We start from the raw sequence: 14,385 nt of genomic DNA on the forward strand, positions 1-14,385 counted from the left end.
AGGATGGGGAGGAATTTGCAAGTGGAAGAACAAGAAAGGAGACCCAAAGTCTCAAGAACAAGTTTGCGCCTATACCAGTGGGAGGTTTAAAACTATACAATCCACCATTGACGCTGAAATCAATGCCTGCATAAACACACTGGAGAAATTGAAGATCCATTACTTAGACAAGAAGGAAATCACCCTCAGAACTGATTGCCAGGCAATAATTAGTTTTTACAACAAAACTAATTCCAACAAAGCCTCAAGAGTCCGGTGGTTAAAGTTTACAGATGCAGTTACAGGAACTAGAGTCCAAATCAATATCGAACATATTGATGGGAAACAAAATGTTTTAGCAGACTCCTTATCACGAATGGTAACCTTTTGTTTGCAGGATCACGAGAAGCAGCCAGAGGCCAAGATGATAATGAAAGTAGCCGAAGAAGCAATCCAGGATAAGGGAATTAGTAAAGACCAAAGGATGGAAGAACTCAAGCAAATGCAAAGCCTTTTGGAAGAATTGAAGTTACTACCAAAACCCATAATCAAAACCAAGGACCAACCGCAGGAAGTTACTTACCCTTTAGCCCAAAGATTTACTCAAGAAAGTCCTTCAACCTTAAAACCACAAAGCATGGCAAACATGAATCTGGCCCAATTTCATGAAGCCCATAAAAAGGAGAAAAATTGTAAAACCCAATGGTATGAAGCAGAAACCCATGACGATAGCGGAAGATGGGAATGGTATGGAGCACGTTTTGGAACATACTCAATACGGGCTAATAAAGTTGAAGCCCAAAGCCAAACCAAAGCCCAAGGAAAAGAAATCATAGATCAGGCAAAAAGAACCCAAAGGCCTAACAATTCCCTGTCAATCAACTGCATAACTGAGGAAGAGGAAAAGCCCATTTTCAGAAACAACCCGGTCCATGCATACAAGCCTAAAGGAGACTGGATTGGTGAATCACAAGTCACGAATAAAAAACTAGGCCCATATGAAACTCACAAATATTATCGTACGGGCCTCGGATACGTAAGGGATGACGATTCCACAGGAGACAATAACAAAGAGGAAGAATGTAACTGTACCAGTTACATTCTTGAAGATGACGGGAATATTCAAACATAAAACTTACTTAAAAAAAGGTTTAAGAACTTCCAGCTTATATTTCACACAATATGATTCTTACAAGGGAGATAGAGAGAGAAGTGAGAAGTGTATATGCTTTTCGATGCCTCTCTATCGGAAAATAAACACACTTATTTATACAAGATTTTAAGTGGACAACTCAATTATAGAAAAAACCCACGATAAGGTAGCTGGTCCACCTATTATTCAAACTTATTCACAGCTGGCTTCAATAATTCTCAGGACTGCTGTGAGGTGGGGCAGGTTTCTAGAGAAAATTTGACAAACCAGGCAAAGTAGGATAATAATTTAAACAAACAGACAAACAGCTGTAAAGTGGTCCGAACACGTTGCGTTTTAGAGTCGACAGTATCTGGCTCCACGTATATTGGTTCTCTTCGAAAGAAGGCCTAGTGTACGGAGTATAGCGTCATCCCATCCGTCATCTTCAAGAATGTAACTGGTACAGTTACATTCTTCCTCTTTGTTATTGTCTCCTGTGGAATCGTCATCCCTTACGTATCCGAGGCCCGTACGATAATATTTGTGAGTTTCATATGGGCCTAGTTTTTTATTCGTGTCTTGTGATTCACCAATCCAGTCTCCTTTAGGCTTGTATGCATGGACCGGGTTGTTTCTGAAAATGGGCTTTTCCTCTTCCTCAGTTATGCAGTTGATTGACAGGGAATTGTTAGGCCTTTGGGTTCTTTTTGCCTGATCTATGATTTCTTTTCCTTGGGCTTTGGTTTGGCTTTGGGCTTCAACTTTATTAGCCCGTATTGAGTATGTTCCAAAACGTGCTCCATACCATTCCCATCTTCCGCTATCGTCATGGGTTTCTGCTTCATACCATTGGGTTTTACAATTTTTCTCCTTTTTATGGGCTTCATGAAATTGGGCCAGATTCATGTTTGCCATGCTTTGTGGTTTTAAGGTTGAAGGACTTTCTTGAGTAAATCTTTGGGCTAAAGGGTAAGTAACTTCCTGCGGTTGGTCCTTGGTTTTGATTATGGGTTTTGGTAGTAACTTCAATTCTTCCAAAAGGCTTTGCATTTGCTTGAGTTCTTCCATCCTTTGGTCTTTACTAATTCCCTTATCCTGGATTGCTTCTTCGGCTACTTTCATTATCATCTTGGCCTCTGGCTGCTTCTCGTGATCCTGCAAACAAAAGGTTACCATTCGTGATAAGGAGTCTGCTAAAACATTTTGTTTCCCATCAATATGTTCGATATTGATTTGGACTCCAGTTCCTGTAACTGCATCTGTAAACTTTAACCACCGGACTCTTGAGGCTTTGTTGGAATTAGTTTTGTTGTAAAAACTAATTATTGCCTGGCAATCAGTTCTGAGGGTGATTTCCTTCTTGTCTAAGTAATGGATCTTCAATTTCTCCAGTGTGTTTATGCAGGCATTGATTTCAGCGTCAATGGTGGATTGTATAGTTTTAAACCTCCCACTGGTATAGGCGCAAACTTGTTCTTGAGACTTTGGGTCTCCTTTCTTGTTCTTCCACTTGCAAATTCCTCCCCATCCTTCCATGCATCCATCCGTTTCTAGAATTAAATAGGCTTCTTTTGGTGGGATTTGAAGGTCTGGTAACTCTTGAACCTGCCTCTTTATCTTCTTTATCAGTTCGTAATCTGAAGGTTTGAGCCTTTTGTCTCCATGCAGGCTTGTTTTTTCATATAGGGGTCCAAGTAAGATACCAAGCTTTGGGATATATCCTCTTGCGTAATTAAGAATTCCTAAGAATGATCGTAGGCCTGCTTTTGTCTTCATATTTTCTTCATTGAAATCATCAATTTTCTTAATTATGTGTGGTTGGAGTTTAAGCTTCTGCCTTCCAACGACTGCTCCGAGGAAATCTATTTCTGTTACTGCAATCTTCATTTTTGTTGGAGAGAGGACGAGGCCAAATTCTTTGCACTTTTGAACCAATATCCTTAAATGGTGTTTATGTTGCTCTTCGTTTTCTGAGAAGACCAAAATATCGTCAATGTAAACTGCGATAAAATTTTCTGTTCCTCTAAAACATCGATCCATTTTTCGTTGAAAGATTGTTGGGGCATTTTTTAGCCCAAATGGCATAACTAGCCATTCATATAATCCTCCTGGTACCAGAAAAGCAGTCCATGGTATGGATGCTTCTTCCATTGCTACTTGATGGAATCCTGATTTTAAATCAAATTTGGAATAAATCTTGGATCTCCCGATTCTTTGTAGCAACATGTTAATACCTGGCAGGGAGTATTGATCTTTGTACGTATTGTCATTCAATGTTCGATAATTGAAGACCATACGTTCCTTTCCTTTTATCTCTTCACCAGTTTTGGTGTCGATTGTTGTGCCTGAGTTGACTAACATGGCCATGGTCCTGTGTCTACTTGAACTGTGTCTTATAACTCCTAATTGTAGTAGAGCATCAATGTGCCTTTTGAAGGCGTCTTCCATGGCCGGTGTCACGTGCTTGAGAGGCTTGTCTTGTATTGTGATATCAGGGTTAATGATATCAATTTTGCACAACTCTCCATTCTTTCGCCAGTGTTTCAACGGTTCTTCACCAATATAGCCTTGTTGCTTAAGCTCTTGGATGACTGGGTTGAAATCTTTTGAGAGATTTAGACTAATCTCTGGTATAGCAGGTGAAGTTACATATGCTTCCTGTAACATTTGATGAGCTTCATCGTCGTACCAGTCCCATCCTTGAACTTCTTCGACTGCAGCAACCTCTGCCTGGGGGAAAGATCTTATTTTTGTAACCCTTTTGTACAAGGTTATTTCGTCCCCTTCAATTCGAATTCCTCCATTCATGGCTCTTGTGAAATTCGTTCCGATGAGCATTTGTATCCCATCATTAAAGTATTCTTTGAAGGAACTTAAACCATGTACAACTTTCAGTGACAGTTGTGTAGAGAGGTCCTTTGATTAATCCTCCATAATAAATGAAAATAATTTTGTCAAATGTCATGTTGTCATTGAATTTGACACATGTAATTTTCTAAGAGTTTTTGAATTATTTTTTTTCCACTTGTCATTTTCTTATATTTTTCATTTCCACAAATTTAAAAAAAAAATCCACATTTTAGTAAGATTTATATATGTAAGGTTGGTCATTCTATTTAATTTCATAATAAATGCTCTATAATCTTTCAAATCTCTTATATTATATATTAAATTACTTACTTTATTTACTATATCTTTTATATTTATATAAAACTATTACTTTAAAAAATATGTAATTCTTATAACTTTGAATTAAACTTTTGCTTTTAATAAACCCGTGTAAGGCCATCCGTTATACCCACCACATATCACATATGTGGTGGGTGCCACATCAGCATCACATTCCACTACCACTAACATGTGATACCTACCACTAACACACCACTCCACATCATTATTTTTATTTTTTTTAATTCAAAAATACAATAAAATTACATTTTTTTTCATTCAAAAATACAATAAAATTACATTTTTTATAATTAAAAAGCATTCATTTTTTTTAAACTATTTTTTCATTAATTATAAAAATAAAATAGCAACTTCAAACTACATTACTTAGTTAATCTAGAAAAAAAAAACATTACATTAATTAAAAAAACAAACAAACATACATATAAAAATCCTAATCGTCGTTCATGCTACGTTGGTACAAATGTTCCGCGACATCTTCTCAAAGATTGAAACTCGTTTCACTGTTATGAATTTCAACAGCTCGCTCTAAAAAAGCATTCGTTCCGGGTACAAACTCCTCAATTGGAACGACAACGTCGTTCGGATCATACGTGCAAATCGCTCGACCTTCATCTTCAATAATCATATTATGCATTATAATACATGCTAGGACCATTCGTTTAATTCTTTCTTTATCCCAGAGTCGTGTAGCATATTTCACTACATGTCATGTCTGCTTAAGGACTCCAAATGCCCTCTCGATATCCTTTCTCGCCGATTCCTGTTTTTTTGTAAAAATTTTTGCCTTTTCACTTCGAGGTACCGAGTATGCCTTCATCAATGTAGAATAATCCGGGTATATTCCATCACCAAGGTAGTAACCGTATTTGTACGCGTGCCCGTTCACCGTGAACGTCATATCAGGTGCTTTACCGGTCCAAATATCGTTGAAAAGTGGAGACTGGCCAAGAACATTAAGGTCGTTGTTAGACCCCGCTACTCCAAAAAAGACATGTCGTATCCACAAATCTTGAGATGCAACAGCTTCTAGGATGATAGTTGGTTCACCTATATCTCCTCGAGTGAACTGACCACGCCATGCAGTTGGACATTTTTCCCAAGCCACATGCGTACAATCTAGACTGCCAAGTATACCCGGAAATCCATGCCTCTCTTCATGAGCCGAATATAATCTCTCAATATCACGTTGAGTAGGTTTGTGCAAATATTGTTCGTGAAAAACCTCATAAACACATGCAGAAAACCAATCTACACATTCAACTGCGGTCCTCTCGGATACTTTCAAGTATTCGTCAGATGCATCAAATGCTATACCGTATCCCAAATACCTAAGAGCAGCCGCACATTTTTGTATACTACTAAAACCCATTCTTCCTCTAGCGTCGGGTTTTTGTTTGAAAAAATCATAACGAGATTCTAAAGCATTACTAATACGTAAAAATATAGCCTTATTCAGACGGAAACGACGTTCGAACGAGTCGTCATTATAAAGACAATTATCGGCAAAGTAATCACATACCAATAAGTCGTGTGCGGCTTGGCGATCACGATTGACGACCGTCCTTGTACGAGCTGCATTCGAACTTTCTTCGTCGTGAATGTGTTGCACAACGTTGAAGAATGTTTCGACGAATTCTACGTCGTCATCCGAGTCAAAACTTTTTAAAAATTCCATATCTATTGTGGAATCCATGTGTATGTGTTTTGTGGTTTTAGAGAATAGAATGAGGTGTAAGTTTTGGTATAATAGAATGTTTATTTATATTTAGTGAATTGATTTTGAAAAAAAAAAGAAACGGCCAAAATAGCCGTTCAACGGCCAAAAAACCCAACAACCAATCACATTGTTCGTTTGAATCCGTCGTCGGGAGCACGAAGAAGCACGACCACGCCCGACCACGGAACGTCGGGGTGGTGTGCACGAGCCGTTTTCGTGGCCAGCTAGACCACGATTCCATTCGTGGTATGTATACCACAAGGCCTAATATACGGGTCTCCCACCTGGTCAGCAAATAAAATTAAACACAATTCTAATAAAGTTATATAAAATACATGCTAATCGCCTATAACAACAAGAAATGAAACACTTCTATCACTTAGGCGCGTCTAGAGGATATTCCTCCATTTACTCACGTGCACTTGCTTATTAAAAGGTCTAAAATCTATAAATGACATTTATCATTTAAGGTCAAATGTAAACTTTTATATCCGGAAAGGGGATTAAATTAGCATCGATTAAAACATTATTATTTGGTCAAATGTAAATTTTTATATCCGGAAAGGGGATTAAATTAGCATTGATTAAAACATTATTATTTGATATGAGAAATCTTGATTGATATCTATAAATTCATTTCACGAGTCTTCAGAATTCACAACAGAAACCCCTTCTCATAACAACAAGAAAGAGATATGACTCATTCTTTATTCAAATTTGTTGTTTTTGCCATGTTGTTGTTCCCTTCTTGCGGTAATTCTCTCCCTCTTTCTCTTATTTTATTCTGAGGTTTATTATGTCTTTGATTAGTTTCCAAAACTTATAAAGAATGCACAATAATATGTAAGTTTTTTGTGTTATTGACTTATTGCAGTATTAGGAGTTGATCTTGAAAAAGCAAGTAAAAACGCCGTTGGTGCTATTGAAAACCAAATTCAAAGCACCATTTCCACCGCAGATGAAGGACATGCTTGTAAGCAATTTATAGATTGTAATGACTACGTCTGCCCGCCATGGTTGTATGCAATTTGTTGGCATGGAAAGTGCACATGCCATAGATAGATAAATAAACAAAAAGATTATAAGATTCATAATATAGTGTTGGTTGTCAAAATTGATGTTCAAAACATTGAAGTATGATTCCTGATATAGAAAAAATGAATTAGTTGCTTATCCTTAAAATGTTTAGTCAGGACTAGGACATTGTTTTCTGTATAAAATTGTTGGGTAAAAGGCTAAAATTGGCAACAAAAACGTTATTTTCTATATATAAAATCAATCTACTAGTCAACATAATTATTTTTGTGTGATTACAAAACAGAAAATAAATAGATTAACATGGTAAATATTTAAGAGAATTTAGATAAGCTTATCAATATATAAACCTAAATATACCAATTTTTTATTTAAAATTCAAAACATAAACTATATTAATACTTTGAAAACACCAATTAATATTTAATGAACAGATTTTTTTTTTATAATAACATGGTTGATAATTAAGGATATCAATTTATAACTATTTGACCGAGTGATCATAATATGGGTCTCCCAACCTACCCACCTGCTAGACAGCAACAACAGCAGCAACCCACAGGGTTCAACTATCCAAGAACCAATAGAGTGTTTAAAGGAGGATATGGTGAATACTATAATCAGCAGTGGACATTACCACCAGCCCACCTCGGCACAGGAGTCTTACTAATCCTACCAGCAGATCCAGGCTTATGGGCAGACGTAATCTCCAGATGGGAGTCTATAACAATTAATAGACTCAACGACCAAGATTGGCCTGACAACAAAGCAAAACTTGCATTTGTTGAAAATCTATTTGGAGAAAATGAAAAAAGAATGTGGCAACAATGGCGAACCATGTACCCTGATGCCTACACCACACTAGAGGCTATAGCGGACGACCCACAAAACATTACTTCACAAGTTCGCCAAATTATTCTTCTGGAAGACCCCTACCGAGGATCTACTGAAGAACAAGATGCAGCCTACAGAGATCTTGAACGACTCACCTGTGAACACACAAAAGACCTATGGAAATTCCTTGATGAATTCAGGATTTTGGCTTCAAAATCAGGCAGGATGTTCTTCCCATCCACAACAGAGAAATTTTTCACCAAACTTCCACCAATATTATCAAAGAAAATTGAAGAATTATTTAGAGCCAAATATCCTGGTCTTGGATCAGGAGTCCTACCAGCGATCAAGTTCACACATAGCTTTGTTGCAGAAATGTGCAAAGAAGCTGCCCTACAAAAAGAATTAAGAGCACTTGACTTCTGTTCTAACATCCCAATCCCCGGATATTATAAAGCAACAAAGAAATACGGCCTCAGAAGATCAACAACATACAAAGGTAAACCCCACAAAACCCACATCAAGGTCTTCAAGAGGAAATATAAAGATGATAGGAGCAGGATTTCCAAATGCAAGTGCTACATCTGTGGAAAGGAAGGACACTTTGCACGAGATTGCAGAAGTGAAAAAGGGAATAAGCCTGGATCTGCTGGTAGGATTAGTAAGACTCCTGTGCCGAGGTGGGCTGGTGGTAATGTCCACTGCTGATTATAGTATTCACCATATCCTCCTTTAAACACTCTATTGGTTCTTGGATAGTTGAACCCTGTGGGTTGCTGCTGTTGTTGCTGTCTAGCAGGTGGGTAGGTTGGGAGACCCATATTATGATCACTTGAAGTTACTACCAAAACCCATAATCAACACCAAGGACCAACCGCAGGAAGTTACTTACCCTTTAGCCCAAAGATTTACTCAAGAAAGTCCTTCAACCTTAAAACCACAAAGCATGGCAAACATGAATCTGGCCCAATTTCATGAAGCCCATAAAAAGGAGAAAAATTGTAAAACCCAATGGTATGAAGCAGAAACCCATGACGATAGCGGAAGATGGGAATGGTATGGAGCACGTTTTGGAACATACTCAATACGGGCTAATAAAGTTGAAGCCCAAAGCCAAACCAAAGCCCAAGGAAAAGAAATCATAGATCAGGCAAAAAGAACCCAAAGGCCTAACAATTCCCTGTCAATCAACTGCATAACTGAGGAAGAGGAAAAGCCCATTTTCAGAAACAACCCGGTCCATGCATACAAGCCTAAAGGAGACTGGATTGGTGAATCACAAGACACGAATAAAAAACTAGGCCCATATGAAACTCACAAATAATATCGTACGGGCCTCGGATACGTAAGGGATGACGATTCCACAGGAGACAATAACAAAGAGGAAGAATGTAACTGTACCAGTTACATTCTTGAAGATGACGGGAATATTCAAACATAAAACTTACTTAAAAAAAGGTTTAAGAACTTCCAGCTTATATTTCACACAATATGATTCTTACAAGGGAGATAGAGAGAGAAGTGAGAAGTGTATATGCTTTTCGATGCCTCTCTATCGGAAAATAAACACACTTATTTATACAAGATTTTAAGTGGACAACTCAATTATAGAAAAAACCCACGATAAAGCAGTCCATGGTATGGATGCTTCTTCCATTGCTACTTGATGGAATCCTGATTTTAAATCAAATTTGGAATAAATCTTGGATCTCCCGATTCTTTGTAGCAACGTGTTAATACCTGGCAGGGAGTATTGATCTTTGTACGTATTGTCATTCAATGTTCGATAATTGAAGACCATACGTTCCTTTCCTTTTATCTCTTCACCAGTTTTGGTGTCGATTGTTGTGCCTGAGTTGACTAACATGGCCATGGTCCTGTGTCTACTTGAACTGTGTCTTATAACTCCTAATTGTAGTAGAGCATCAATGTGCCTTTTGAAGGCGTATTCCATGGCCGGTGTCACGTGCTTGAGAGGCTTGTCTTGTATTGTGATATCAGGGTTAATGATATCAATTTTGCACAACTCTCCATTCTTTCGCCAGTGTTTCAACGGTTCTTCACCAATATAGCCTTGTTGCTTAAGCTCTTGGATGACTGGGTTGAAATCTTTTGAGAGATTTAGACTAATCTCTGGTATAGCAGGTGAAGTTACATATGCTTCCTGTAACATTTGATGAGCTTCATCGTCGTACCAGTCCCATCCTTGAACTTCTTCGACTGCAGCAACCTCTGCCTGGGGGAAAGATCTTATTTTTGTAACCCTTTTGTACAAGGTTATTTCGTCCCCTTCAATTCGAATTCCTCCATTCATGGCTCTTGTGAAATTCGTTCCGATGAGCATTTGTATCCCATCACTTATGCTCATATCAAGAACATAGATCAAAGGCATTCTGAATTTATTACCTTCAATTACAAAGTAGCCAGGTTTAATTTTGTGATCTACAGGTTGCCGTGAGTTAACACCATTGAAATAAACAGTTCGTTCAAGTGGTTCTAAGGCTTCTTGTGGTATGACTGCCTTGCTTACACAGCAAGCGGTTGCACCAGTATCTAAAATAGCATTTACTTTGAACATCTGGATGCCTTGGATTTCGAATTCAACGGTGACATTGTATAGTTTGTTTGTCACCTTTCGTACTTTGGGTTCTTCAACTGTATTCATTGAATGGTGGACTTCTGTTTCGATGAACACTTTGGCTGACTTCTGGGTTTCTAAGGGTGGGAATTGTTCATTCGAGTAAGGATTTTGAGAGTCTTGGTATGGGGTTTCTGGTTCGGGCGTGTTTATTTCTTGGAAGCATCTTATCTCTTCCTCTAAATCTTTTATCTTTTCTCTTGCCATTCTAAGCTGATCTTTAAGAATATGAACATCCATAATTCTATTATGCAGCTGATGTTCATAGTCTTTCTGCATGTTTGCTATTTCAACTCTTTGCTCCATTAGAGTTTCCTTTAAGCTTTGTATTTCTTTTTGCAGTTTTAGAGTGTCAATGTCTCTATTTAAGAGCGCATGCCCTTCAGTCCTGAGTCTTTCTGCATATTCCTTGGCTTGATCTTGGAGGGCTTGTTTGAAATTCTTGTCTTTTTCTTGCAAAAGTTCTTTTAGCAACTGAACCTCTCGTTGGGTACTTTCAGCAATTCTTTCTTCTCTTTTAATTGTTATCCTTTTGCCAAGGTAATTGAAGGCACAAAGAGCACATGTTGTGAGCTTACAGTGTGAGCAATGTAACCTGGACCTATGTGTTGTAGCTATCCCACAATAATAGCACATCACATGGTTTGTCAGACCATTTTCTTCCCAATTATGCTGACAATTTTTGCTATTTTGAGGAAGTTGTTTGTCTGGCCTCCATGAGCCAACTTCCTGTGTTTGCTTTTGAATTTGTGAAGAACTTCCTGGATGGAACATAAAACATGTTTCTTCAAGTGGTGATTCATTGATTAATGTCCCAATGTTCTGATTTGTTTTTCCTTGCTCTCCTTCGGAAAAACTATAAACACTAGAGTCATCATTGTCGGCTGAAATGACATCCCATTCATCACCAAGTTCCATATTTTGAAATACGGCGGCTCTAGCCATATTCCCTTTTTCACTTCTGCAATCTCGTGCAAAGTGTCCTTCCTTTCCACAGATGTAGCACTTGCATTTGGAAATCCTGCTCCTATCATCTTTATATTTCCTCTTGAAGACCTTGATGTGGGTTTTGTGGGGTTTACCTTTGTATGTTGTTGATCTTCTGAGGCCGTATTTCTTTGTTGCTTTATAATATCCGGGGATTGGGATGTTAGAACAGAAGTCAAGTGCTCTTAATTCTTTTTGTAGGGCAGCTTCTTTGCACATTTCTGCAACAAAGCTATGTGTGAACTTGATCGCTGGTAGGACTCCTGATCCAAGACCAGGATATTTGGCTCTAAATAATTCTTCAATTTTCTTTGATAATATTGGTGGAAGTTTGGTGAAAAATTTCTCTGTTGTGGATGGGAAGAACATCCTGCCTGATTTTGAAGCCAAAATCCTGAATTCATCAAGGAATTTCCATAGGTCTTTTGTGTGTTCACAGGTGAGTCGTTCAAGATCTCTGTAGGCTGCATCTTGTTCTTCAGTAGATCCTCGGTAGGGGTCTTCCAGAAGAATAATTTGGCGAACTTGTGAAGTAATGTTTTGTGGGTCGTCCGCTATAGCCTCTAGTGTGGTGTAGGCATCAGGGTACATGGTTCGCCATTGTTGCCACATTCTTTTTTCATTTTCTCCAAATAGATTTTCAACAAATGCAAGTTTTGCTTTGTTGTCAGGCCAATCTTGGTCGTTGAGTCTATTAATTGTTATAGACTCCCATCTGGAGATTACGTCTGCCCATAAGCCTGGATCTGCTGGTAGGATTAGTAAGACTCCTGTGCCGAGGTGGGCTGGTGGTAATGTCCACTGCTGATTATAGTATTCACCATATCCTCCTTTAAACACTCTATTGGTTCTTGGATAGTTGAACCCTGTGGGTTGCTGCTGTTGTTGCTGTCTAGCAGGTGGGTAGGTTGGGAGACCCATATTATGATCACTTGGAGGATCATATTGTCCGCTTTCTTCTGTATTTGGGAAGGCTAACTGCTCTAGGTCTCTTCTGAGCTTTCGGATTCTTGGATATTCCATAGCGTCTTCTTCGGTTGTGACGGCAACTGTTTTTTCTGTGTTTATCGCACCAAAGGGGTCTTTCTGATCATGTTCATCTTCGTCTTGTTCATCATCCGTCTCCCAGCCGGAAGGTATGATGTCCTCTATTGCAATTGTTTCAGAAGGGGGATCATATTTGACCAGATAGTCAAATTTTCCAGATGGCTCTCCTAGAGTATCCCAATTGTTTTGTTGAATAAATGCCCCAATAAATTCTTCTTCAGGCTCATCTTGCTCAAGGACTTCTCTATCATTATTGTCAACAGAGTATCTTCTAGGTTCTGGCCTTCGTGAGTATCTTGTGAACTTTAAGCTTTGTGATCTGTCAAGCCTGTTATTGACAGCTACTCCGATTGGAACTCTGACTGTTGCTTGAGTTGATGGTTGAAGGTGCCAACTTCTTCCCTCAAGGTCTGATATGCTTAGATTCTCGCCTGGAATTGCTATGATTCCGCTTGTTTCCAGGTGGTCTACTGCATTTTGGACTTCATATTCAAAGCCCATGTAGCTGGTGTTTGATAATCTTCCGGTGAGATTAATGGTTACCAGGAGGTTGCTTTCTCCTCCTTGCCACGCTTCATAGCCATGAGTTTGGATTGCAACTTCAATGTGGTTATGGAAATCTTCTGTGCTTATCATCATATTTGGCACCATATAGATTAACTGCGTTCCTGCAGATAAGTCTATTTCCATTGTCCCTATGATGGCTGTACTGTTTTCCCATCTAGTATCACGGAGTACTGCTAGTGCCATAGTCCCTGCTCCTCTCCTATGGAGTGCATGTATGCGGATCATAATTAATCCCATGTGTACATGTTGCAACCCTGATTCTTGAAGTTGTCTGTAACTTTGATCATTACAGAGCCTTATATTTGTCTGTTGCCCTTCTGTTACCGGTATCCTTCTTTCTAAATAGTGTTGATACACTCTGTGACGAACTGTGGTTCTGTTGTTGGAGTACAGGACTTCTGCCGGAACGAGACTTGCCCTTCTGCTTCTTGAAAGTTCTAGTTGTCTTTCTGGGCTAACCATGGATTCTAAGGTCCTGTTGTACCTTGTTCCAAACGTCCTCTGAAGACTTCTTCTTGTGTTGTACTGAAGTCGTTGAATCTGTTGATATCCTCGTATCTGATCTTCTTGTGTTGGTGGTTGAGTCTGGGTTACAGATTCTCTGTTAAGAACGGCTGCCCTGCGGCTCATTTTCTCGAGTCTTTCTTGTATTCTTCTTTAAATATTATGTTGGGATCTAGGTAAAAGTATATAGGACCTTGTTTTCTTGAAGTGACTGTTTTTTCCGTAATTGAAACTTTGTCTAACCGTTTGGATAAGCTGATGATGGATTCTTCAAGGTCTGCGGGTGTTGCTTCTTTTCCACGACTGACTTCCTTTTGTAGTCTTTCAACCTTTTCTTCTATTTCTAAAAGCTTCTGGTTTTGCTTTATTACTAGATATAATAGGGTGTTGTTTTGTTTAATTATGGTTGCGTTTTGCGCTGCTACACCACTTTTGTAATCAGATGGTTTTGCAAATCCAACTGCAGGTGAATCAAAGTCTTCTGTTGCACCGACGGCTTCCTGATAGTCCGAACTAGCTCTGACACTAGCTAGGCTCATGAGGTTAAGAAGGCTCTTACTTCATGCAGAAGGCGTTCAACCTTCTGGATCTTCTGATTAAGGTCTTCCGTGAGTTTGAGTGCTTCTTTCTCAACCAATTTTGGTTGCTCGGCTATTCTTTGAACTAGATCGAGAACTTGACTTTTAGTGAGGGGTTGATATTGATGTACTTCAAACGAGATTTGTTGTAGGCTTTTTCTGGTTTCACTCT

General features: G+C 38.7%; 1 protein-coding gene across 1 annotated transcript; it reads right to left on the minus strand.

Moving 5' to 3' along the window:
- Positions 1–5,012: 5,012 nt before the first annotated feature.
- Positions 5,013–5,981, minus strand: LOC145164849 (uncharacterized). The gene has a single exon (XM_079083511.1). It carries the CDS (start codon positions 5,979–5,981, stop codon positions 5,013–5,015), a length of 969 nt encoding a protein of 322 aa, XP_078939637.1.
- Positions 5,982–14,385: the final 8,404 nt, after the last annotated feature.

Source organism: Lactuca virosa, chromosome 3, assembly GCF_052849685.1.
Source record: "Lactuca virosa cultivar CGN04683 chromosome 3, Lactuca_virosa_CGN04683_v6, whole genome shotgun sequence".
Classification (NCBI taxonomy): Eukaryota; Viridiplantae; Streptophyta; class Magnoliopsida; order Asterales; family Asteraceae; genus Lactuca; species Lactuca virosa.

Coding starts and splice junctions, on each gene's coding strand:
- LOC145164849 (XM_079083511.1), bottom strand. CDS start 5,981: ATGGAATTTTTAAAAAGTTTTGACTCGGATGACGACGTAGAATTCGTC.